This window comes from Zalophus californianus, chromosome 17 (assembly GCF_009762305.2).
Source record: "Zalophus californianus isolate mZalCal1 chromosome 17, mZalCal1.pri.v2, whole genome shotgun sequence".
Lineage (NCBI taxonomy): Eukaryota > Metazoa > Chordata > Mammalia > Carnivora > Otariidae > Zalophus > Zalophus californianus.
In genome coordinates, this window is record NC_045611.1 from 57,413,245 (window position 1) to 57,436,666 (window position 23,422).

Sequence of the window (23,422 nt, forward strand, 5' to 3'; positions counted from 1 at the left end):
CCTGGCCTGGCGGCTCCCTGGCTCCCCGTGGGAGTTTGCAGTTGGACACCCTCCCTCCCCACCGCCACCCCCCTCCTCCTCAGAACTCAGCTGCCGGCCAGCCCCCTCCCTGCCCCCGCTCCTGTCCCCTGCTGCCTCCTCGGCAGGCAGCCTCTCTTCCTTCTGGCAAGGCGTCCAGCCACGGCCTGCTGCTTCTTCCCGGTCCAGGGCGCCTCTGGCAGGCGCTTCCCTCCCTCCCTCCCTCTCTCCTTCCCTCCCTCCGGTGGCCGCAGCCTCCTCCCCTCTTCTGCTCCGAGTCCCCTTTCACCCCATCCCTGCCCTGGAGTCTGCAAACATGAGGGTTTGGGCCTGTCTTATCGGTGAGTGACCCCCTCTTCTTGGGGACTCAGGGACCTCTGACCCCTGAGCTCATACCCTTAAGCAAGTCCAACTTCCGGGGCCTTGTCCCTGGTGCTTGTGATAAGGGACATCTGGTCTTCCTTGCCTGATCCCCCAAGGGACCCAGCCTCTGCACACCCAGTCCCACCCTCTGAGGACCCCAGGGACTACCCGCCCCCCCCACCGGCCCTGACCCCGAGGGGGGGTCACTCACCATTTGACATTAACCAGGCCCTTGGGGGAGCACAAAGGGCCTGGCTCCCAGCCCTGACCCCAGGCATGTGGGGCCCCGCCCGTCTCAGGGACCTGAGTCTTGCCCAGTCCACTGCCCAGAGTCCTGCTTCCCAGCGGTGGGGTTTCTGGTTCAGAGCTGTGCAGATTCTGTGTGTGTGCGTGTGTGTGTGTGTGTGTGTGTGTGAGTATTTAAGACAAGGAGAAAGCACGCCCTCGGGGCCTGCCCTCACTCTACCCTACCCCTCCAACCTCCCTTCCAGTGGCTCTGATGGGGATCCAGGCTGTTGGTAAGTGGCCTTGAGCACCTCTGTCTGGCCTTGCCCAGCTCCAACCCACCCCTGCCCAGTCTCACCCTCCAGGGGGACCCCAGGGGCCCCGCGGGCACCTATGACCTCGGGCATTGCTCCCCCCAGAACCACCGCTGACCAACCTCCCACTTCCTGTGGGGCCCCTGCTCTCCTGGGAACCCAGGAGTTGGGGCCCCCCCGGCAGCGGCCAGGGCGGCTGGCCTCGCACCACACGCTGCAGGCCAGTCTCTGGCCCTGCCCTTCCTGGGCCCTGGGCCTCCTGGATGTCCCAGCCTTTCCTCTGTCCCCCCAGAGCGGCTGCGTCTGGCTGACGGCCCCCACGGGTGCGCCGGCCGCCTGGAGGTGTGGCACGGCGGCCGCTGGGGGACGGTGTGTGACGACGGTTGGGACCTGCGGGACGCCGCTGTGGCCTGCCGCGAGCTGGGCTGTGGGGGCGCGCTGGCCGCCCCCGGAGGCGCCTTCTTCGGGGAGGGCGCGGGGCCCGTGTGGCTGAGTGAGCTGGCCTGCCGGGGCAGTGAGGGGCAGCTGGGGCTCTGCTCCCACCGCGGCTGGAAGGCCCACATTTGCTCCCACGAGGAGGACGCGGGCGTCGTCTGTGCAGGTGAGGGGCCCTGGACCCTCCTTGGGGGGCACTTCTACAGATGTGACCCAGGGACTCGGAGGATCCAGAAGTCCAGGCACCCCCACCCCTGACACCCCCTCCAAAACCAGGTGTCTCCCTCTGGGACTCCCAGCTGACCACTGCCTGGGGGGGCTGGTGCCTGCCTCGGTCCGGGGGGGCCCCTGCCAAGCTCCTGTGCCGTCCCGCAGGTCAGCGTGTGGCCAACTCCAGGGACAGGGACGATCCACCTTTGATCCTGGAGGGGGACTCCTGGCCGGGGCTGTCTGGGGAGCTGAGCCCTGGCTCTGAGGAGCCTCCTGTGACCCACGGTGAGTCTGCCCTGGCCACGCTTCCAGCTGTGAGGGGACTTCTGCGCTGTTATCTCCCAGGGGACAGACGGGGACACTGGCTTCACCACCTGGAGGGGCCCCTGTCACAGCCCCCTTCACACCCTCAGGGACTCTCAGGCAGCACAGTCCAGGCCCCCAGGCGGGAGGATGAACAGCTCCCCACCAACTGCGCTCTGCCTGCTGTCTCTCCCAGCCCCCCGCCCAGCTGGGACCCCACAGAACAACTCCAGGAAGAAGAGCCCGCGGCCGTTCAAGCAACCCAAATCCACCAGGGCCCCTGTGCTGACGGCTGGAGCCCCCCGACAGGGTACGATCCGTGCATCCTGGACTGACCTGGGGACCCCAGCATGCACTGTGTCCCTTGGGGTTCAGTGGGGCCCAGGCTCCTGCTGTGCCCCCAGCCCACCCCCACCCCATCAGGGGCCCCAGGTGGCCGCTCCTTCCCTGGATCTCAGGCCACTGCTCCCTCTGGGGCTGTTTTCCCAGATGGAAAATGAAGGGTGTTTGAATCCGCTTTTCCCAAATTGCCTCGCACAAGACTCACCACCCCTTCCCTCCCTGCCCCACCCCCAGAGAGGCTGCGCCTTGTCTCAGGCCCCCACGGGTGCTCTGGCCGCCTGGAGGTGTGGCACGGTGGCCGCTGGGGGACGGTGTGTGACGACGGATGGGACCTGCGGGACGCCGCCGTGGCCTGCCGCGAGCTGGGCTGTGGGGGCGCGCTGGCCGCCCCCGGAGGCGCCAGATTTGGCCCGGGCTCAGGGCCCGTGTGGATGGATGACGTGGGCTGTGGAGGCGGAGAGCAGGCTCTGCGGGACTGTCCCCGAAGCCCCTGGGGTAGGAGCAACTGCGACCACAGCGAGGATGCAGGGCTGGTCTGCACCGGTATGTCCACCGCCCGCCCCCGCCCCCGCCCCCGGCGCTTCACCCGCCCCCTGGGTCCGCCCCTGCCCGCCTGCTGCGGTCAGTGCACCTGCTTTACCCGGCTCTCCGCCGGCCTTCCTCCCGCCTCCCTCCTCTTCCTTCGCTCCTCCTTCCCCTCCCCCCTGCCCCCTCTTCCTTCCCTCCCTCCTGCCTCTCTCCTTTCCTCCCTCCCCCTCTTCCCTCCCTCCTTCCCCCTCCCTCCTGACTCTCTCCTTCCCTCTCTCTCTCCCTCCCCCTCTTCCTTCCCTTCCTTCTCCCTTCCCTCCCTCCTTCCTCCTCCCTCCCTCCTGACTCTCTCTTTCCCTCTCTTCCTCCCTTCCCCTCTTCCCTCCCTCCTCCTCTCCCCCTCCCACAAATACCCCTGAAGCACCATCCCTGCCTGGCCTGCAGACACAGCATGAGACACAGTCCTCACTCTCATGGGCTTCCAGTGGGTCTGCTGCAGGACCCAGCAGGCACACCGCGGTTGCTGCCCATAGCTGTGGGTGGGAAGGCACAGGGGCTGCAGGCAGACAGTAGGTGCCTACTAGACGGGGGGTGGGGGGGTGGGCAGGAGGCGGGCAATGCTTCAGGCGGCTGATGTGAAGGGGAAGAGGACAAATGTCCCCCTGAGTCCCTGCTCTGTGCCAAGCAGCGTGCTGGGCACCTCCCTGCTGTCTCTGAGCCTCACTCCCATGTGGACGGCCCCTGGGGTGGCTGTTCTCACCCCTCTGTTCCTGGATGTGGAAATGAGGTTCAGAGAAGGAACCCAAATGGCCCAGATCACAGACTGAGCCCCAGACCCAGAACTTGGCCAGCCAGGTCTGTCCGGCTACAGACGGGTCTGCTGCGTGGGCCAGGCATCTGAAGCGTGGGGTGGGGCGGGGGCGGAGCCCACCCACTCGGGTTGGGGCACTGAGCAGAGGGCCAGGGACAGTGCTGCACGGCATGGGCAGGACGTAGGGGCAGAAGCAGGGCCTTCAGAGCCCAGGTCATGGGAGGTATGTTGAGGCTCGAGGGAGGGCTAAGTTGCTGGGGAAAAGAAGCAGTCCCTATTGAGGTGCCTGGTTGTCACACTGTGGATGCTACTCACATGTGGGGAGTGGAGCTCAGGGATTCTGCGGGACATCCTACAGTCACAGGATGCCCCCCCCCCCCAGCAAGGGATGACCCGTCCCCCCCAGGTCAGTGGTGCTGAGGTTGAGAAGCCCTGCTTTACAGGCTTGAGGCAGGCAGCCGGGGAGTGGGATCAGGGCCAGCGTCCCCAGGGCTTGCCCCCGGGCAGGCAGGGGCATTGGGAGGCGGACAGATCCGAGCTGGACTCTTGCTGAGTGACTTCCCATCCTGGAGCCTTTTCCTCATCGGCAAAGGGAAGGTGCGATACCTGCTGTCCAGCGTCGTCGTGGGCAGGCAGCCCAGCCCCACAGATAGCTCGGTACCTGCGCATGTGCAGCTGCCTGAGCTCGGAGCGCACGCCGCTCACCCATCGCAGTCTCCCGTCTGTCTGTTCCCCTCCCTCTCCCCACATCCAGGCCCGGCCCCCAGGCTGCGTCTGGCTGACGGCCCCCACGGGTGCGCCGGCCGCCTGGAGGTGTGGCACAGCGGGCGCTGGGGGACCGTGTGTGACGATGCGTGGGACCTGCGGGACGCCGCCGTGGCCTGCCGTGAGCTGGGCTGTGGGGGTGCGCTGGCCGCCCCCGGAGGCGCCTTCTTCGGGGAGGGCGCTGGACCCATCTTCCTGGACGACCTTCGGTGTCGGGGTAACGAGACGGCCCTGCGATTCTGCCCAGCACGGCCCTGGGGCCAGCATGACTGTCACCACCGGGAGGACGCCGGGGCTGTGTGTGACGGTGAGGACACACGGGGGAGGCTGGGGATGTGGCTGTGCCAGAGCACCGGGGGGGGGGGGCACGGGGAGTGGGGGGCTCGTGGGGTGCCCTGACCGCCCACTTGCCCCGTCTTGTCCTCATCCGCGAAACCTCATTCTGCATCAGTGGTCCTGGGATGGAGGGTGTGGGGAGCTGTCCAGCATCACCGTGGTGGTGATCACCTCCCTCCTGCCCCAGGTATGCCTCTTGGATATGTCCCTCCCACGGCCCCGGCAGTGGACAGCAACTGCTCTTTGCCCAGGGAGGCAGCGTCCCGGCCCCCGGCCCCCACAGCGAGCCAGGCCCCAGGGACAGCAGGCCTCTCACCTCCTCCTGTCTCCCCCACTGTCCCTCGGGAGCCTGGACCGGAAGCTGGTGAGTCTGTTCTGCTCCCCGAGAAAATGGGGCCTTACCTACTGCTTCCTCCCCCGTAGTCAGCTACGAGGCACCCTTCCTCCCTGCTCAGAGACTGTCTCATCGGGGGCAAAGATGAGGGTGGAGGAGGGAACAGAGCCCCATGCCCAGAAGGGTCTGTGCTTGGTTGAATGTTCTCCTGGTGCCATCTTGAAACGCGTGATTTTGGGGAGGCGGTCTCCCCACAAACACCGAAAGGACTGGATCCACAATTGTTGTCATTTGTAAAACACAGGCCTTAGTATTATTCAGGTGCAGTGCGGCCAGCAGATCAAGACAGGACTGCCGCCGGAAAGATAGTGGGTTTCTAGCCCACGTGCTGCAGGGGCCATGCAGGGAAGCAGCGCCTCGGCCAGGAGGTAGAGGGAGCAAGGGGAACCCGCAGCAAGAGCCTGGGCCATGGCTTCTGTGGGAAGGAGCAGGCAAGGCCGAGCAAGCAGGCTTAGGGTCGGCTCCCTTGGATCGTCTCCGCGAGCGGTGGGGTGCAGGGGCTGCCCCTGGTTGTTGGGCACCTGGCCCTGGGGGGCCGAGGGCAGGTGGACAGCGGCCCAGAGGGTGAGGCCCCCCGGAGCAGGTGGGGGTGGGCTCTGGATTGGCTGGCGTGCATACAAGAGGCACGCTCCGCTGGTTTCCTGTCTCTCGGAATTAGCTGTCCCTCGAGGGGCAGTCCGTCCAGGGTCAGCAAGGCCCCGAGAGGTCACAGCGTCAGAAACAGCGAAAGGCCTGGTTAGCACAGCTGACTCGTCAAGGGTGGGAGACTTGTTCTTGCCGGAGGCCTCTCTCCCCCTTTTCCTGTGGCACTCAGCGCTCACTGGCTTGTGTGACCGGTGCTGTTGCAGGCACGCTCCATGTCTCCATCGGGTGACACTCGCGGCCACGCGGGCCGTGGGTGCTGCCTGGTGTCCGTGTTACAGAGGAGGCCACATAACTGAAACACAGGTGAAAGCAACTTGCTCCAGAGCCCACCTCCTCTTTTTGGTTCACTGTGGTAAACTATACGTAACATGAAACTGACCACTTCAACTGTTTTTAAGTGTACATTTCAGTGGCATTAAATACATTCGTAAGGTCGGGCAGCCACCGGCATTCAGCTGTAGGACTCTGTCGCCATCCCAGACAGACACCCCAGACCCGTTAAACGCAGACTCCCCACCCCCCCGCCCCAGCCCCAGGCACCCACTCTTCTACTTTCTGTCTCTATGAACTTGACTCCCCTAGGGACCTCACGCAGATGGAATCCTACAGTACTTGTGCTGATGTCCTCTAGGTTCGTCCATGGGGCAGGTATCGGAATTCCCTTCCTTAGAAAGGCTGAATCCTGTTCCATGTTGTGTGTATGCCTCACTCGGCTGTCCCTCCATCCAGTGACGGACACCCAGGCTGTGTCCCCCCTTTGGCCACTGTGAACGGTGCGATGAACATTTGTGTGCAAGTAACCCTTTGAATAGCCATCTTCCCTTGATTTGTGGTAGATCCCGAGTGGGATTTCCGGATCGCGTGGTAATTCTGTGTTGAACTTTTCGAGGAACCCACACCGTGCCTGACTCTATCCCTTGTGCCTGCCGCCAGGACGGATGGATGTGGGAAAGCCCACATGGACAAATGGGTGGATGGATGCAAGGCAGGTGGAGGGACTCAGCGAGCCAGACGGCTTCCTAATTCTTTGGGTCTCTTCCAACCTAGGGTCCCCCCAGCTGCGCCTGGTGGCAGGGCCCAGCAGGTGCTCAGGCCGGCTGGAGGTGTGGCACGATGGGCGCTGGGGGACGGTGTGTGATGACAGCTGGGACCTGCAGGACTCAGCCGTGGTCTGCCGGGAGCTGGGCTGCGGCAGAGCTCGGCAGCAGGACCCTGCGGCTGGCCGCTTCGGCTGGGGGGCTGGCCCCATCTGGCTGGACGACGTGGGGTGCTTGGGGACCGAGGCCTCACTCTCAGACTGCCCCGCTGCGCCCTGGGGGAAGCACAACTGTGCTCACAATGAAGACGTCGGAGTCACCTGCACTGGTAAGGAGGCCCTGCCCACCTGCTGGCTCCTGGAGGGCTTCCTGGAAGAAGGGATAGGAATTAACATCTGCACTAACATCTACTGAGTGCTGTCTCCTAAGCCCCCGCCCCAGGCTGGGTGTTCCCACACCTGTGACCGCACTCACACCTCACGATTAGTACAAGTTGGTGGATGTTAGGCTCATTTTACTGAGGAAGCTGAGGCACAGAGAGGTTAAGTAACTTGCCCAAGGTCACACGGCAACTAAGTGGCAGAGTTGGGATTCTTTCTCCTCCCCAAGATAAAGGAGGTGAAGAGAGGGGACACTGGGAGATGGAGAGAAGCCAAAGTGAGGGCCAGCTGCAGTAAGCACAAGTGTTGTGTCTGTCGTTCATTTGCTAACATTTATCGAGTGCCACTGAGCCAGGTGCTGGGGCCTCAGGATGCAACGAGCACAGTCCCGGCCTTTGGGAAGCTCACAACTCACTGACAGAAAGAGATGCACCAACAAATCACCGCAAACCCGTGCGACATGTTATCATTTGCGGGGGGGGGGGGGGGCGCCAAGACCAACCTCAGCTTCTGTGATTTTCTAGAAGGACTCACAAAGAAATCAGAAGAGCCGTCATAAAAACCAGTCAAGGAAGAGGCTCAGGGGCCGGTTCAGGGGAGACCTTCACGGAACTTCCAGCCATTGTCCCAGGGGAGCCATGCAGACAGCACTTAGTTCTCCCAGCAGGGGAGAGTGACCACACACACGCAGTACTGCCAAGCAGAGATGTTCCCCTAGCCTCCGTGTGCAGAGTTTTTATAGGAGCTCGGTTACAAGCTATGGCTGCCTGCCGGCTGGCTGCCCATAACTCACAATGTTCGTACCGACTCTCTGGGTAGCCCCAGGAACCAGGGGCCAAGGGCCGAACCTTTCTTTGGGCACAGGTGACACTTTACTGCACACAGGTGCTAATCAGAGAGATGTGACAACAGTGGTGACCCACAGGATGGAGTCACTGAAGCTAAAGCCACAGAGCCACAGAAGGGTTTTGAGCTGGGGAGTGACCCGCCAGACCTGGTACCACTCTGGTAACTGGTAAGAGCTGGACAGGGAGAAAGGGAGAATGTCAGAAGTCACAGCAAGTGACGCCATGGGCGGCCAGCAAGATGAAGAGGAGAGGTCGGATGTGGGAAGGGCAGAGAGGATCAGTCACGTCACAACTGTAAAAGCCAAGGAGCAGGGGGTGGTATTTCTGGCCAGGAGGTTTGTATCCCCAGCATCTGGCACAATGCCTGGGTCATAGAAGATGCTCGATGAATGTTGGTGACATGCATGAGTGAATGAATAATGAACAAATGAATGGAAACTTGGTGATTGCAGAGATGAGAGAGGAGGAAGGGTCTAAAAGACAACCTTGTCATTATGGTATCCACCATCTTCCCTGTCCTCTCCTCCCACCTTCCAGACACCCCTGGCCTGGACTCCATTGCAGACCCCTTCAGTTGGAGTTGGATCCCTGGCCTGGGTAGAGATCCGGATGCCTGGCTCCCTGGGGAACTGGCCACCAAGCCCCCCGCAAAGCTGACCCCCAGTGTTCCCGAGAAAACCACCACCAAGGCCCCAGGGAAAATGCCCAAGAGTACTAAGAAGTGGGTGACCAAAAATGCAAGGAGACCGACCACACAGCCCCCTGCGATGCCAACCACTAAACACTCCAGGGTCCTGGGCACCCAGAGGCCCCCTGAACTGACCTCACGTACCACTACAACCCTGACCACTGAAGCCTCCCGAAGAACAGTTTCCGAGTCTACTGCCAAGTTGACCACTGAGGTTCCCCACAGGATGACCTCACATACTACTGCAACACGGACTCCCCGGGCCCCCCGAGAACGGACCGCCAAGACCGTGGCAACATCAACCACTCAAGGCCCCAGAGAAGTGACCTCTGAGGCCATGGTGAAGCGAATCCCTCTGGCCTCCACGGAGCCATCCGCTGAGACCCCAGCACAAGGTTCTCCAGAGTCTTCCAAAGACCCAGCCCCCTCCCCCACTGGGAGCACCACTGGGGGATCAGGTGAGTGGAGGGAACATGAAGAGGTGAGGCTGACCCCTCTTGACCCCTCCTGACTTGGGGTCTTCTACCAGCAGGCCCGTTCCGGGTGCGTCTGGCCGATGGGCCCAACCGGTGTGCTGGCCGGCTGGAGGTGTGGCATGCTGGGCGCTGGGGGACAGTATGCGATGACAGCTGGGACCTGCGGGACAGTACCGTGGCCTGCTGGGAGCTGGGCTGTGGAAGGGTCCGGGCCCGAGTGGGCAAAACCCACTACGGCCCCGGGACCGGTCCCATCTGGCTGGATGACGTGGGCTGCAAGGGCATCGAGGCCTCGCTGAGTGACTGCCCAGCTAGGGCATGGGGCCAGCACAACTGTGACCACGAGGAAGACGTGGGGCTCACCTGCACTGGTACTGGGGATGGGGTGGGGGACCCAGAGTCACTCCAGGAGGTTCTGGAAGGGTAGTCTGGAGCAGCAGCAAGGACCTGAGACAGGGTGGGGCTCAACCCATGCCCCGCTTTCTCCCAAGGCTACGCGGATGAGGATGATTACCCCCCCTGGACCTGGGATCCCACCTCGGGAGAGGACCTGGCCAAGGGGACCACCGCTGCAGGGGTACCTGGACACAGGCTCTCCTGGGACACCACCAAGAGCCCAGGGGCCCCCTCCCCGGCGACAAGGCGTCTTCCGGACACAGGTGAGGTGCACGGCCGGGGTGCGGATGGGGCCCCCATCAATCTGTGTGCGCCTCCTGGCAGGGCTTCCCAAGAGACCCCGAAGTGTCGGAGATCACGGACAGGTTCTCCGCGGCTCTAGAGACCCTAAAATGCTCCCTCCTTGGGCTCTCCTCGAGAGCCCTGACGAGGAGACGCCCGTGTGTCTCTGGGCATCGGACCAGGCTCAGCATGGCTTGAGCTCACAGTCCTCCCGCAAACCAGCCGCGACACCTGAGACTAGGCCCCTCCACCCAGAGCCCCGAGACCTCCCAGCTGGCCGAGGTCACCACGTCATCCTCCAGCCCCCTACAGCTTGGCCCGTGCGGCCGGCCTGAGTGTCCTTCCACCCCTGAGGCCACACCCGGAGCCCGTGCGCCCCAGCCCACACGCTCCATCGCCTGCTCTCCCGGGTTTCTCCGCGGTGTCTCCCAGGCCCCGCGTCCCTGCGCATGCGCACGTGCTCTCGCGGGCTTCGCTGCCGCTGCCGCCCGGCGTCCCTGCGCACGCGCATAGGTGCGCACGCGCATGGGTGCGCACGCGCATGGGTGCGCACGCGCATGGGTGCGCACGCGCATGGGTGCGCACGCGCATGGGTGCGCACGCGCATGGGTGCGCACGCGCATGGGTGCGCACGCGCATGGGTGCGCACGCGCATGGGTGCGCACGCGCGTCCGCGGCCCTTCCGTCCTCGCCCGCCCGCCCCGCTCTCGCTCTTCCATCCCCCCGTTCCGCGTATCCATCGCTCTACTGTTCTCTTGGTCGGCTAGTCTCTCACCCTCGCTCTCGCGTGCCTACACCCTGTGCACGCTCCCAGCGTTCTGTTTTCCCACAGGCATCTGCACGATGCCTCCATCCTCCTCCGTTCTCGCTCTCTCCGCCTCCTCCTCCGGGACCCACCGCTTCTCACGCCGGCGGCTCGACCTTCCCCTGCGTGCCCTGCTGTCTGCCTGCCCCGCACCGCGGCCACTCGTGCTTCTTGCCGCCCCTCTGTGCCTCGCACGCTGACTGCGCCCTCAGCTCACGGCCGTCTCGTCCCGCCCCGGCCCCGCCTCTTTCACTCCATCCAGCTTGCTGCCCCCTCCCTCCTTCTCCGTGTGCTCTCCCATCCCCCGAAGGCCCCACTGCTGCCTGTCGCCCCGCGCCCCTCCGCTTGTCTTCTCCTGAGGGACTGGTCGCTTCAGGAACGGGGCGCCCCGCCCCTCGGGCATTTTCCCGCCTTTTTCTGGCGCTCAGCACGCACGCGCACTCCTTTGTCCTCGGGAGGAGGCGTGGGCCCAATCCGCCTCACGCCCTGTGGCGCCGCAGGCGCGCTGCGCCTCCTGATTGGCCGGCCGACCCGCGCCCGCGGTAATAAAAGCCGGGTGAAGCGCTCCGTGGGCTTCCAGAGCGGCGACCTGTACGAGAGGTTGGGCTCGCTGTGAGGGGAAACGGAGGGGAGGAGCGGGCCGCGGGGCCGCCGCGCTTTAGGGTGGGGGATCGGAGTGGTGAGGTGGGGCCGGTCCTGCCCAGTCTCCCGAGGTGCTGCTCCCGGGTGCATTGCGGCTGGGGTTCTAGAGCCTTTGTTCTCTGCAACCCGGCGCAGACCCCTGTCTGTCCTCTCGCGCCCCCTCGTGGCGGAGACGGTCAGACGCGGGGCATGGAGTTCCTGCTTGGAGCGGGGGGAGGGGAGGCGACTGCGTGAGCTCGGAGAAGTGCAGAATGCGAGCCTCTCAAGGGAAATCTCGGGTGGTCCCAGATACAGTAATAAGGGGGCCAGATGGGGAGTGGGCGGAAGGACAGACGTGAATTCCTATCCTCACTGCAAGGTGACCCTGAATATAAATGACTCCAGTTCTTTGAGCCCGTTTCTTCCTCTGGAAAAACAGCCCAGCCGAGCTAACTCCGTGCTGGGCACGCATGATTCCAACAACCGGGAGACCCAGGTCCTGTTAACGCCCGTGTTTCAGGTGGGGAGAAAATTTGACTCAGAACTTAAAGCTGTTGAGGTCCATCTTACATGATTTCACACACATTTTGCTCATTGGGTTGGGAAAGATCACTGAGCGAGTTGCTTAGTCCAACTCTTCGGCTTCCAGTTGTGGCTCCACCAAGATGAGAACTAGCTGGGTGACCTCAGGTCCCGATCCCATGAACAAAATGTGTGTGACATAGTTTAAAACCACAGGACGTTGGTGGTTAGGCTGATTTACCATAAATGAACAACAGCTGCAGGATCCCAGGGAAGGAGTTGTTATTTCTAGTGGAGCAATCGAAAAACCTTGCAGAGGAAGTGGTATTATCCAGCGGCAGACACCGGGGGGAAGGGAATTCTCGGAGGGGCAAAGGCTCTAGGTGAGAAACGGCATCTCCAGTAGGACATTGTCATTTCCCTGGACCCTTAGGTCCATGCGTTTGTTTAACTGTCAGTTTCGGTTGTTACCATAACATAACCACACATGTACTCCCTTGAAACAACACAAGCTCATTTTGCAGTTCTGTGCACGAGAAGTCCTACAGGGCTCTCCCAGGGCTGACACCAAGGTGTGAGCAGGGATGTGTACCTTCCGGAGGCTCTAGGGGAGGAGAATCTGTTCCTGTACCTTTTCCGGCTTCTAGAAGCCCCACATTCCTTGGCTCGTGGCCCCTTCCTCCATGTTCAGAGCCAGCAATGTTGCACCTCTCTGACCTCTCTTCTGTCTTCACATCTTTCTCTGTCCTGATTTTAAGGATTTGTGTGATTGGATTGGGCCTACTTGGATTGATGCGGGATAATCTCTTCATCTCAAGGTCTGGACCTTTAATCACATCTGCACTATCCCTTTGCCACAAAAAGGTAACCTATTCACAGGTTTTGGGGATTAGGGTACAGGCATCTTTGGGGGAGCGTTATTCTGTCTACCATCCAATGTGCGCTGTAGAGACTCAGCAGAGACACATTTGTTGACTGAACTGTAACAGCTGAGGCTAGAGGCTTCAAAGGTTGAATTTTCACTTTCTAGTTCATTGAAGTAACATTTTTTGAGGCTTCTCGGGATTTGGAGACGCAGACATTAACTCGTGTGTCAAATACCTGCTGTGTGACAGGCGTGAATACTAACCCCTGGGAACATAGCAGTGATGAGCAAGGGAAAGGGAGGCTGAGACTTGCAATTTGGAATAGGATGGCCACAGGAGATGCCTTACTGAGAAAGTGCCCTTTAAGTGATGACCTTCAGGAGGAGAGGGAGAAAGCCATGCAGATATCTGGTTGGAGAGTGTTTCATACAGAGGGAACAGTGCATGTGAGGGCTTTGGGGTGGAAGTGTACTTAGCTGGTTCCAGAAACGGCAGCAAGGTCAGTGGGGCTGAAATGGAGTGGTTGATCAGAGTGATGGCAGGAGATGAGATCTGTACTGGGGAGCCCCGAGGGAGCTAAAGGTGCATTCCAGGCAGAGGGAGCAGCACATGCAAAGGCCCTATGGTGAGATCTTGAGAGAATGGCAAGGGTACCAGCGTGGCTGAAGCAGAGTAAGCCAGGCAGGGTGAGAGTGATAGCAGAGGGCTAGACTCTGAGTTTTATTCTCTGTGCAGCGAGAAGCCCTCGGTGGAGCATCTTGAGCTAGGAAGGACATGGTCACGTGTGCGTTTTCAAAGCAGTCACCCAGGATGCCGCATGGGAAATGGATGGAGGAGCTAGAGTGCATACAGGGAGACTGAGAGGTCTCTGGAAAGGTGGCAGTGGAGACTAAGAAGTGGATTATGTAAGCTATATTCTGGGAGTTGAGCTGATGGATTTGAATGATGGGTTGGGTAGGGTGTGTGAAGAGGGAGGTGGGAGATGGGGACCCACCTTTTACTGGATCAGGGACTACTGCAGCTGGATCCACAGGATCCACAGTGGGAATATTAGATCCACTGGTGATGCGTTTAACACACCCAGGTGGAGACATTAGATACGCAATACTGGAGCTCTGAGGAGTGCTTGGGCTGAAGATATAAATTGACAGGATGGAATTTGAAGCTGTGGGAATGGATGAAGCTGTGCAGACGGACAGCCTTGTCTAATGGACCTCCCACACCCAGCCTGGGAGGTGGGATGATTGACGGATTTGGGCTTTTGCTGTATGTTATGGCTGCATGAGGTCATGCAGAGGGGAGGGGATCCAAGAGTAAATGCAGGATTAAATTCAGAGGTTGGGTGAAAGTATTAACAATCATAGCTAGTATTCATTGAATGTGCTCCGTGCGTCAGGGACCTTCTACCAGGATCACATGGCTTAACTCACTTCCTCCCCCCAGGGAACCTTATGAGATCAGGACTATCCTTAACACCCTTCTACAGATAAGGAAACGGAGGTACAAAGAGGCCAGTACAGCAAAGGGCAGAGCTTGGATTCTAACTCCAGGATTTACACTCTTAACCACTCTAGCCATGGAGACGGGGAAGGAGCATATGACAGAATTAGCTCTGAAGAACCCAGGAAGCATAAAGCAGGGCATGACTTCATTGAGGGGGGAAGGGGAGTGGCCTTTGAATCAAATCTTGAAGGATGAATAAAAGCTCACCAGGGGAGGAGTGGGGTAGGACTCAGGAGATCTGCACCCCAAGGGAAAGAGGTCTCCATTTAGGACCAGGTAGACCTGCCTGGGTCTGAAGCCTAGCACTGCTCCTTGGCTGTGTGACTTCGGGAAAGTTCCTTGCCCTCTCTGGGCTTCAGTTTGGTCATCTGTAGCAAAACGGCAGCTTCTCCACCCACCCTCTCCCCATGAGATTGCCAAAAATTAAAATGTCTGACAGCACCAAGGATGTGGGGTAAAGGTGGGCATGAGAATCTGCACCTATTTAGGAGGGCAGTTTAACAATGTCTAGGGAGATGCTTCTGCCTTCCACACAGCAGTTACACAATTAGGTATTGAGGAGTTCTCACTCGTGAACCCAAGGACGCAGATCTAAGGTATTCACTGCAGCCATGTTTGTAACAGCAAAACATTGGCCACAGCCTAACCGCCTGTCGACAGGGGTACAGAGGAATCAACAGTTGTGTATTCATACAACGGAATGGTATATGAAGGTTAAAAAGAAGGAGCTAGAGATAGATGAATTTAATTCAAAGAATAAGCTTATCACATGCCAGGCTTTGCGACCCCATGGAGTAGACCATCATGGTACCCATTTTACAGGTGAGGAAACTGAGTCATGGAGTTCAGTGACTTGCTCACCCAGCTAGGAGGGGACACACCCACAAACCAAGCTGCAAAAGGACGTATGCAGTATATATGTAGATGGGCAAAGTCTTCAACTTAGGAAGCCAAAGCATGGAGAAACAATATGGCATCAGAAAGTCCTTCAGAGAAGGGGTGTGACTGGGCCTCACCAGGACTGTAACTCTGGAATGCTGCTGCTTAAATTAAAAATGCATATTTTAATGAAAAAAATCAAATTGATCCCATGCTAACGGACCACGAGCAGGTGGCCATATCTTAGAGCACATTTCAAGAACACAGAGACCCAAGGAGTATGCCTGCAGTTGGTGGGCTGACATTTTAACGGAGTTCAATTTATGTTCTCAATGGAGTTCTCCTAAAACCCAGCATCTTGAAAAGAAATCTTCACCACGAATGGTTTTTTTTCTCTCATCTTTTTTCCATTTTTCATTTTTTAATTAATAGTACTGCTAATGGTTTTTAAAATTCCTAATGAGTGTGACCGTCAGGTAGGATTTCACAGTTATCCTCTTAAGATATTTGACAGGCATGGGGAAGGTATTTAATTAAGAACGGTTAATAATAGGGAGACATGACTGAGGTATCTGCGATGCTGGTCATCGGGGTGAAAACTGACCCATGTTCTATCCGTGTGTGATGTATCAGCCAGGTGACAGAGCAAGGGATTTCTGCGACTGGGACAGCTAGCCGCAGAGCTCACGGTGACCAGGACAAACATGCCTAGTATGTCAGATACCATCCTTCTGCCTGGTTTCACATGCAGAGTGGGAAAATGTCTGTGGTGCAGAAGGGAAAGGCAAAGGCTCAGAGGTGCACGGAGGCTAGATGTGAACACCTCAAGGCTTGGGGTCCAGGGTGAGCAGCAACACCGTGTGGAAGGCGGCATGGTAAGGGAGTGCTGGAGAGGTGGGCACGGGGCAGTTAATGAAGTGAGATGAGGAACATGGACTTTACGGTTGTACAGTGTTGTGGATACGCTCAAACACACAGAATTGTACATGTTAAGGTATGTGAATTATATCTCAACAGAACTATTGTGTTTTTTTAATGATTTACTTATTTACCTGAGAGAGAAAAAGCATGCACGCACGCATGCAAGTGAAGGGGAGGGGCAGAGAGGGAAGGGGAGAACCTCTAGCAGACTCACTGGGTGCTGAGCATGGAGCCCCACGTGGGGCTGGATCTCACAAACCTGAGATCACAAGGTGAGCTGAAATTAAGAGTCAGGTGCTTAACCGACTGAGCCACCCAGGCGCCCAACAAAGCTATTGTTAAGTTTTTTGATCCACCAAGCTAGAAGACTGAATTCAGTCTTTCTATTCTCCCTATATAAAATGATATACTTTACATTATATTTTACATTATACTTATAAAATGGTATATTTTTATTATTACACAGCTGACCATTGAACAACACGGGGGCTAGGGCCACTGACCCGCATGCAGTCAAAAATCTACATATAATGTTTGACTCCCTCAAAACTTAACTACTAAAGCCTACTGTTGACTGATAACATAAACAACACATATTTTGTAAGTTTTATATATATATATACACATATAATACACTGTATTTTTATAATAAAGTAAGCTAGAGAAAAAAGTTACTAAAATCATAAAGAAGAGAAAATATATTTACAGTACCATACTGTATTTATGGAAAAAATCCACATACAAGTGTTCCTGCATAGTTCAAACCTATGGTGTTCAAGGGTCACTGTATATTATACATTTATATGTTATATAAAATTATTGTCATGTAGAGATTATCCAAGTGTATTCATCCAAAAACCATAGGGAAAATAATACGGAAATGTTCCTGGTGGTTCATTAATAAAGATATTATAGGTTTCCCCCCCCGCCGAGGGAAATATAAAGAATGAGTAGGGCAGGGACATCAGGACATTGACATAATAACTGTTCTTATTTTATAAGCTGGTTTAGTCCAAGTTTCTGTTCTTGGTAGTTCAGAGCATCTCAGCTGAGTCACCAGGGTGGCTGTGAAGTCAGGGAGGAGATTGGGGTGGTGGTCCAGTTGAGACAGGATGAAGCCTGAGTTGGGGTCCAAGAGAAACAGAGGGTCAAAATCAAGGGAAGCGAGACTCAGTTCTCCCTCTATCTCTCAAGGTGATGAGGATAGTTATGAGCCTTCTCAGACGTGGGATACACCTTCAGGAGGGGCTCTGCCCAAGGGGACACCCACCGCAGGCAGACCTGGATCCACTCTTACCACTACTACCACCTGGAGCCCAGGCCATTCCTCTCCAGCTCCAAGGATCCGTGGAGACACAGGTGAGGACTGTAGCTGTGACAACCACGTCGTTTGTGTTGTGGGGTAGAGAAATGGACTCCAAATTCCCCAGTGCTGACCCCACTCTTACCCCAGAGACCCAACAGAAATACATCCTGAAACAAGGGGTTATTATCTACATCAGTGGCCCTCGACTGGGAATGATTGGCAATATCTGAAGATGTTTGGGATTGTCATGACTAAGGGTAGTGAGGCTACTAGAACCTAATGGGTAGAGGCCACAGATGTTGTTACATATCCTACTACATACGGGACAGTCCCCACAGCAGAGAATCATCCAGCTCCAAATATCAACGATGCCCAGGTGGGGAAGCCCTAACCTATACTATGCAATTCACTCTGACAAATCAATAAAAAAATGACAGGAAACCGTATAAGAGAATGGGTAACAGTTATGAATAGGTGATTCACAGAAGGGAAAGCCCAAATGGCCCACAAGTACATGTAGAAACATTCACACTCATAAGGAATCAGGATATTCAAATTAAAATGATGACAAGCATGGACAAAATTTGAAAGGTAGGTAATATCAAGTGTGGGTGAAGATGTGGGAATACAGACATCCCCACTAGATATAGCTATTTGATAAAGACAATTTAGTAAAATTAAGTAGGATTGTACATTGTGACCCAGCAATCATCTTCCTGTATTCCAGAGAAATTGTTGAACAGGCTTCTAAGGGAAACCTATATGAGGGTTTTCTTTGGAATGTGGTATCAGGGAGTTGGAGGCAGGTTACGGGTCCAGCAATGGGTAACAAGAGAAATGCAGTGGGTGCACATGATGGAATCCCATGCAATAGCTAAAGCAGTGACTAGCTGCACAGAGAGCAACATGGAGCGGTATGAACAACATAATATGGAGGAAGACAGAAGCAGAATGAAATTTCCAGTGATTTGCAAAAACTAAAAAGCACAAACACAAAAATACACATACACTTAATATATTAACATATATACATATATGCCTTCTATATTGTATAAGATATTGTGTAAGGACATATGTCAAATACATTAATGGAGGTAGCTGTGGGAGAAAGTGCAAGGGATGGAGATCGGGGAAGAAAAAGAAGAAAGAAGAGACATTGCAGGGTTGTTGATGACAATATACAGAGGAGTATGATTAGCTTAGCTCTCTGTACCTTGCGTCTGAAAAATTAAAAATACCACTGTAGGCATCTGAACCCCTACAATATTTAAGCAAGCTGAGATTCTTGAAATAATAACTAAACCAGTTAATATTTACTGAGCAATATACCATGTGTTGGATACTATTCTAAGCACTTTACATATATTACCCCTTTAGCCCTCACAACATCTATAGGAGCCCTATGATGTAGGTGCTAGAATTATGCCCATTTCACAGATGAGAGAAATTGAGGTATGGACATCAATGACTATGACAGTATTAATAATCACAAGAGTGCCTGTTACATGCTAGGCACTGTCCTAAGTCCCTGTACACACAGGAGCTCCCTGAATCATCACAGCTCTACAAGGGAGGTACATTGATCATCCACAAACTGAGATTCAAGGCAGTTAAATAACTTGTCCATGGTCACCCAGTTAGGAAAGTGACAGATCTGGGGTTTAAGCCCTGGCTGGAGGCCAAACACTTTACTTAACCACTTCTCTAATGCTGTAAACAAATGGCAAGAACAGGATGCACATCAAAAATCCTACAGGAAAACTGGAATCCTCTAGAGCTGTATCGTTCAATATGGTAGCTATCAACACAGGTGGCTTTTTACTTTAAATGAATCAAAAATTTGAAAAATGAGGGCAACCCCCTCAGGTCCCCTCCCTCCTAGGGAGCTTTGTATTATCACTTTGCTAAGTCTCAATAACCCTTGCTTTGCTGCCCACCAAAAAAAAAAAATTTTTTTTAAATGAAACTTTCATTTCCTTAGTTGGACTAGCCACATTTCTAGTACTCAGTGGCCACATGTTATCATATCCATCACTGAGAAAGTGATACTTAATGACCTAGACTCTGAATGCAAAGGACTTTGGTTCATATCTTGTTCCCACAATTTGCGAACTGTATCTGTGTGACCTATGGCAAGGTACCTACTCTCTTGGCCTGACTCCCCTCATCTGCAAAAAGGGATAAAATTCTCATTTACCTGGAAGCTGAGCCAGGAAGGGGGTGAGGCTTCTCACTCTACTCAGGCCCTAAATGTAAGGAGCCGTCAAAACACTCAGTTATCAAGGTGAATAGTACCTCTATGGTCTTAAAAATAAAAAGTAGTGTAAAGCATTCACAATGAACTAAATATCAAAAATTTAACTAAAGGCAGGATCCCATCTACCTCACTTGACTTTCCCGAATCCTGGCCCCGTCAGATTCTGTTGGGGTAAAATTGTGACTTTTTTGTTCACAGTGGATCTTTTGCAATAATTTTGTTTAAAAATGTGACATAAAAATCTTGACTACTGAGATTAGGCTCAGAGCCCTCTTGCATACCCCCTCACGTTTCTGAGCCTTCCGGCATCTCCCACATTCCTCCCGCCGTGTGCCCCCTCAACCCCTCTGCCCTTCAGCCCCTCCTGCATCCCCAGGTAAGCCCCCGCATCCCCCACACTCCCGCATTTTCCTGCTTGCTTCCACAACCCCCTGCAGCCTCCCCCTACTGCTCCCCACGTTTCCGCCCCCTCCCGCCGGCCGCGGTACCCCCCCGCCTCCCTCGCGCTCCCTCACCGGCAGGGGACGACGCCAGGTGGCGCCTGGAGACATCACAGGTGGCGGGGAGGTGGGGCGCTAGGGCGGGGTGAAGTCTGCTGGCAACCCATGACGTCACAAGGCCCTGCGCCCTCCCGTTGGTCGGTTTCTCCCTGGAGGGGCGGGGCGGGCCGAGTGGGTGGGCGGGGCAAGCTGACTTCAGCCATCTGATTTTCCTCCTCCTCCAGGTTCCCTGAGGAAACCGTGGCCAGAGCGTCGGCTGCAGCGTCCCACAACGGCCAGGACGGCGCCCCCTGCCCCTTGCCCGGCTCCCTCGGCCTCGCCAGAGCCCCCTGGCCCACCGGTGACCCCCGACTCTGCGCCAGGGCTTATTCCCGAGACGGCGTCAACGCGGGAGGTGACCTCTGACCCTCCTGGCACTTTGCCACCCAGCCCAGACCTGGCCTCCTGGATGAACTCTGGCCTCACCCTGTCCACCCCCGAGGCCGCTGTGATTCCAGCGCTGACACCTGATCTCTCACCCACCCTACCACCCACCTTGCCCAAAGAACTGACCTCTGACCCCTCTGCACCAGCAGTGGTGACCCAACCTTTTTCTACCTCAGAGTTGACTCCAGAATCCGACACAACCCCAAACTTGGACACAGCTCCATACACCAACACAGTTCCAGATCATTCCAGATCCCCAGACCCTTCCACAAGGCCCCACCCCACTAGCACCCCTCACTCCACCTTGACCTCTCACCCCTCCATGACCTCTCAACCCATGACCACCCCTCACTCCACCACGACCCCACAACTCACCACGACCCCACAACCCACCACACCTCCACAACCCCCCACGCCCCCACAACCCCCCACACCCCCTCAACCCACCATGACCCCTCAACCCATCACATCCCCTCAGCCTACCACAGCCCCTTACCTCACCACAACCCCTCAACCCACCACGACCCCTCGGTCTACCACATCCCCTCAGTCCACCGCCGCTCAACCCACCACAGCCCCTCACCCTATCACAACCCCTTACCCTGCCACGACCCCTCACCCCACCATGACCCTTCATTCTGCCACCTCTACTCGCCCCGCCATGACGGCCAGCCCTACCTCCACCCCTATGATCACTATCAAGTCCATTCTAACTTCCTTGGGAACAGAACTCTTCTCTCCCACTCCAGCACCAACAGTCAAGCCTAGCCTACAGCCCTGGTTGACCTCCACGGGGTCCTCCCATCTCTCTACATCCCAGATGTTGAGCCAAGCGCCTTTTCCAGCCTCAGAGTCCAGCCACTCCACGCCTTCTCCAGCCCCAAGCATGGACACACTGTCCACTCAGGACTTTGAACCACCAAGAAGCCAGAGCCCCAGACCAAGCCTACCACCCACCCAGACCCCACACTCAGGCTCTGACCCTACTGTGACCTCTGACCTCCACCTGTCTTCCATGGCCCACCCCCTGGCTCAACCTCTCCCTGACCATCTCACCCCAAAGCCAACCCCTGGTGAGAGCCCAGACCCCCTTGGCCCATGTGTGGCGCCGCCACCACCTGTAAGGGTCATGGCTTGTGAGCCGCCTGCCCTGGTGGAGCTGGTGGCTGCTGTGAGGGACGTGGGTGGCCAGCTGCAGAGGCTGACCCTGGTCCTGGAGCAGGAACTGCAGCAGCGCCAAGCCCTGGGACTGGGGCTGACCCAGCTGGTGGAGGCCACCCGGAACCTCGGGCAGCTGGGTGAGGTTGTAAAAAGACTTGCCGAGGGGGCCTGGCCCCCCAGCACATCTGCACCAACCACCACCACCCCAGAGGAGGAAGAAAGGCCTCTGAGGGGAGACGTGTGACCCTGTATGGGATTTGAGGGGCTAAGACACAGCCAAACAAAAAATGAAAACCAAAGTATCTAATTAAAAACAAAATATCAGTGACATTTGTGGGGACCTAGGGGGAACTCCAGAGAGATGGAATCGCAAGATTGGTCTTGATTTGTCAATCCCACAGGCACCAGGCAAGGCAATGGTGTTTATGGTGATGGTGTTGGTGATAACGGGCGATGAGCATGATGGTCCCTGTGACTGTGGTAGACGTATGATGGTGAGCTTAACAATGGCCGTGATGGTGGTGATGGTCATGGTGACAACGATGATGGTGATGGAAGTCAGGTTGGCCATGGTCATGGCAGTGTTGTTGACGAAGGTGCTCACAGGCCTGGGCATGATTGTGACGACATAGTGATGAAGATCATGGTGGAGATGGGGGTGATGAAGATGACGCCACCACGCAGTGGCGAAGCCCCACGAGGGGAGAAGTCTTTGTCTTGTTCACAGACGTATGCCCAGCCCTTCGAACAGAGCTTGACGCAGAGTGCACACTCCTTAAATATCTCTTGAATGAATGAGTACATGATAATAATGACTAATATTTGTTGGGTACTTCTTTTGGGTCAGGCTCTGTTTTAAGAGCTTTACGTGCATAATGTCACTTTATCTTCATGAACACCTGCTGAGGAGGGTACTGTTACCACAGCTCAGCAGAGAAGGAGTGAGCTTTGGAGCCTGAACGCCTGAGTTTGCTCGTGGCCGTGAACCGGAGCCAGTTACCTAACTTCTTGGTCTGAGTTTTTCCAGCCATGAAAGGGGGATAATGAGGACATACCTCATGGGTTGCTGTGCCGATTAACTGATAAATTAATGCATATGTAAGAGCGCTTAGCACAGGGCCTGGCTCTCGATAAGTGCTCATTCTGTGCCAGTTGTTATTGTACATATCTCCATTTTACAGATCAGGGCACTGAGGCCCCAGGTCACTCAGGGAAGATCTAGTGGAGCCATGATTGGTGCCCAGGCCTGTCTGACCCAGGGTTAGACTATCCTGGACTCAAGACCATGTCCAGGCGGTGGGACTCTGGGGTTTTGTTTCCTTTCTCTGAACCTTCTCGTCGGGTACCCAGGGAGAGAAATAGCACGTGCCCTCTGGGGAGGTGGTGGTGGTGAGGATTAGATGAGGTGGTGTGGGCAAGGACAGAGCTCGGCATATCATGTGCTCGGTTAACAAGAATGATCGTGATCCCTTCCTGACTGTGCTTCTCTGCATGTGACCCAGGGTGGCCTCTTAACACACTACATCCCATCCTCACCACAGCCCTTTGAGGGAGGAACTTGATCCCCATTTCAGAAAAGACACTGAAGCTCAGAGAGGGCAAGCGCCTTGCCTCAGGCCACACAGCAGAGTGGGAACTCAAACCCAGAATAACACGATGCCAATTCCCCTGCTTTTACCTTGGCCTGAGATTCCAGGTTAGGACTCCCCTGACGGCCCCTCTCTGAGTGACCTTGGGTGGGCCCCTTCCCCTCTCCTTGTAAACTGTAAACTTGTAAAAGGGGGGGCCGTCTTGAAAGACTGAAAGAAGCTCCGATTCTGGTTTCTGCAGCCTCAGACAGGAGACCGTTCCCTCCTCCT

General features: G+C 56.3%; 1 protein-coding gene and 1 long non-coding RNA gene across 4 annotated transcripts; one reads left to right on the forward strand and one right to left on the reverse strand.

Annotated features, from left to right (window-relative positions):
• Positions 1–76: 76 nt before the first annotated feature.
• On the forward strand, positions 77–22,353 carry SSC5D (scavenger receptor cysteine rich family member with 5 domains). 3 transcript variants are annotated; one of them, XM_027618257.2, is made up of 14 exons: positions 77–359; positions 873–899; positions 1,213–1,521; positions 1,731–1,850; positions 2,065–2,178; positions 2,445–2,753; positions 4,304–4,621; positions 4,838–5,014; positions 6,737–7,054; positions 8,492–9,100; positions 9,172–9,489; positions 9,610–9,777; positions 17,108–17,272; positions 20,201–22,353. In XM_027618257.2, the coding sequence occupies exons 1-14, from the start codon at positions 335–337 to the stop codon at positions 21,805–21,807; spliced, it is 4,584 nt and encodes a 1,527-aa protein (XP_027474058.2). In that variant the 5' UTR covers positions 77–334; the 3' UTR covers positions 21,808–22,353. The 3 variants fall into 3 exon arrangements, with proteins under 3 accessions (XP_027474058.2, XP_027474059.2, XP_027474060.2); XM_027618258.2 differs by having other exon boundaries at positions 9,175–9,489; XM_027618259.2 differs by lacking the exon at positions 9,172–9,489.
• On the reverse strand, positions 17,217–19,775 carry LOC113935911. Its single transcript, XR_003524159.1, has 3 exons — positions 19,603–19,775; positions 19,417–19,465; positions 17,217–17,386 (listed from the first exon to the last, which is right to left on the reverse strand). It is a non-coding gene; the product is annotated as an uncharacterized LOC113935911 (long non-coding RNA).
• Positions 22,354–23,422: the final 1,069 nt, after the last annotated feature.

Coding starts and splice junctions, on each gene's coding strand:
- SSC5D (XM_027618257.2), top strand. CDS start 335: ATGAGGGTTTGGGCCTGTCTTATCG. Junction 360..872: donor GGTTTGGGCCTGTCTTATCG/GTGAGTGACCCC, acceptor CCTCCCTTCCAG/TGGCTCTGATGGGGATCCAG. Junction 2,754..4,303: donor TGCAGGGCTGGTCTGCACCG/GTATGTCCACCG, acceptor CCCCACATCCAG/GCCCGGCCCCCAGGCTGCGT.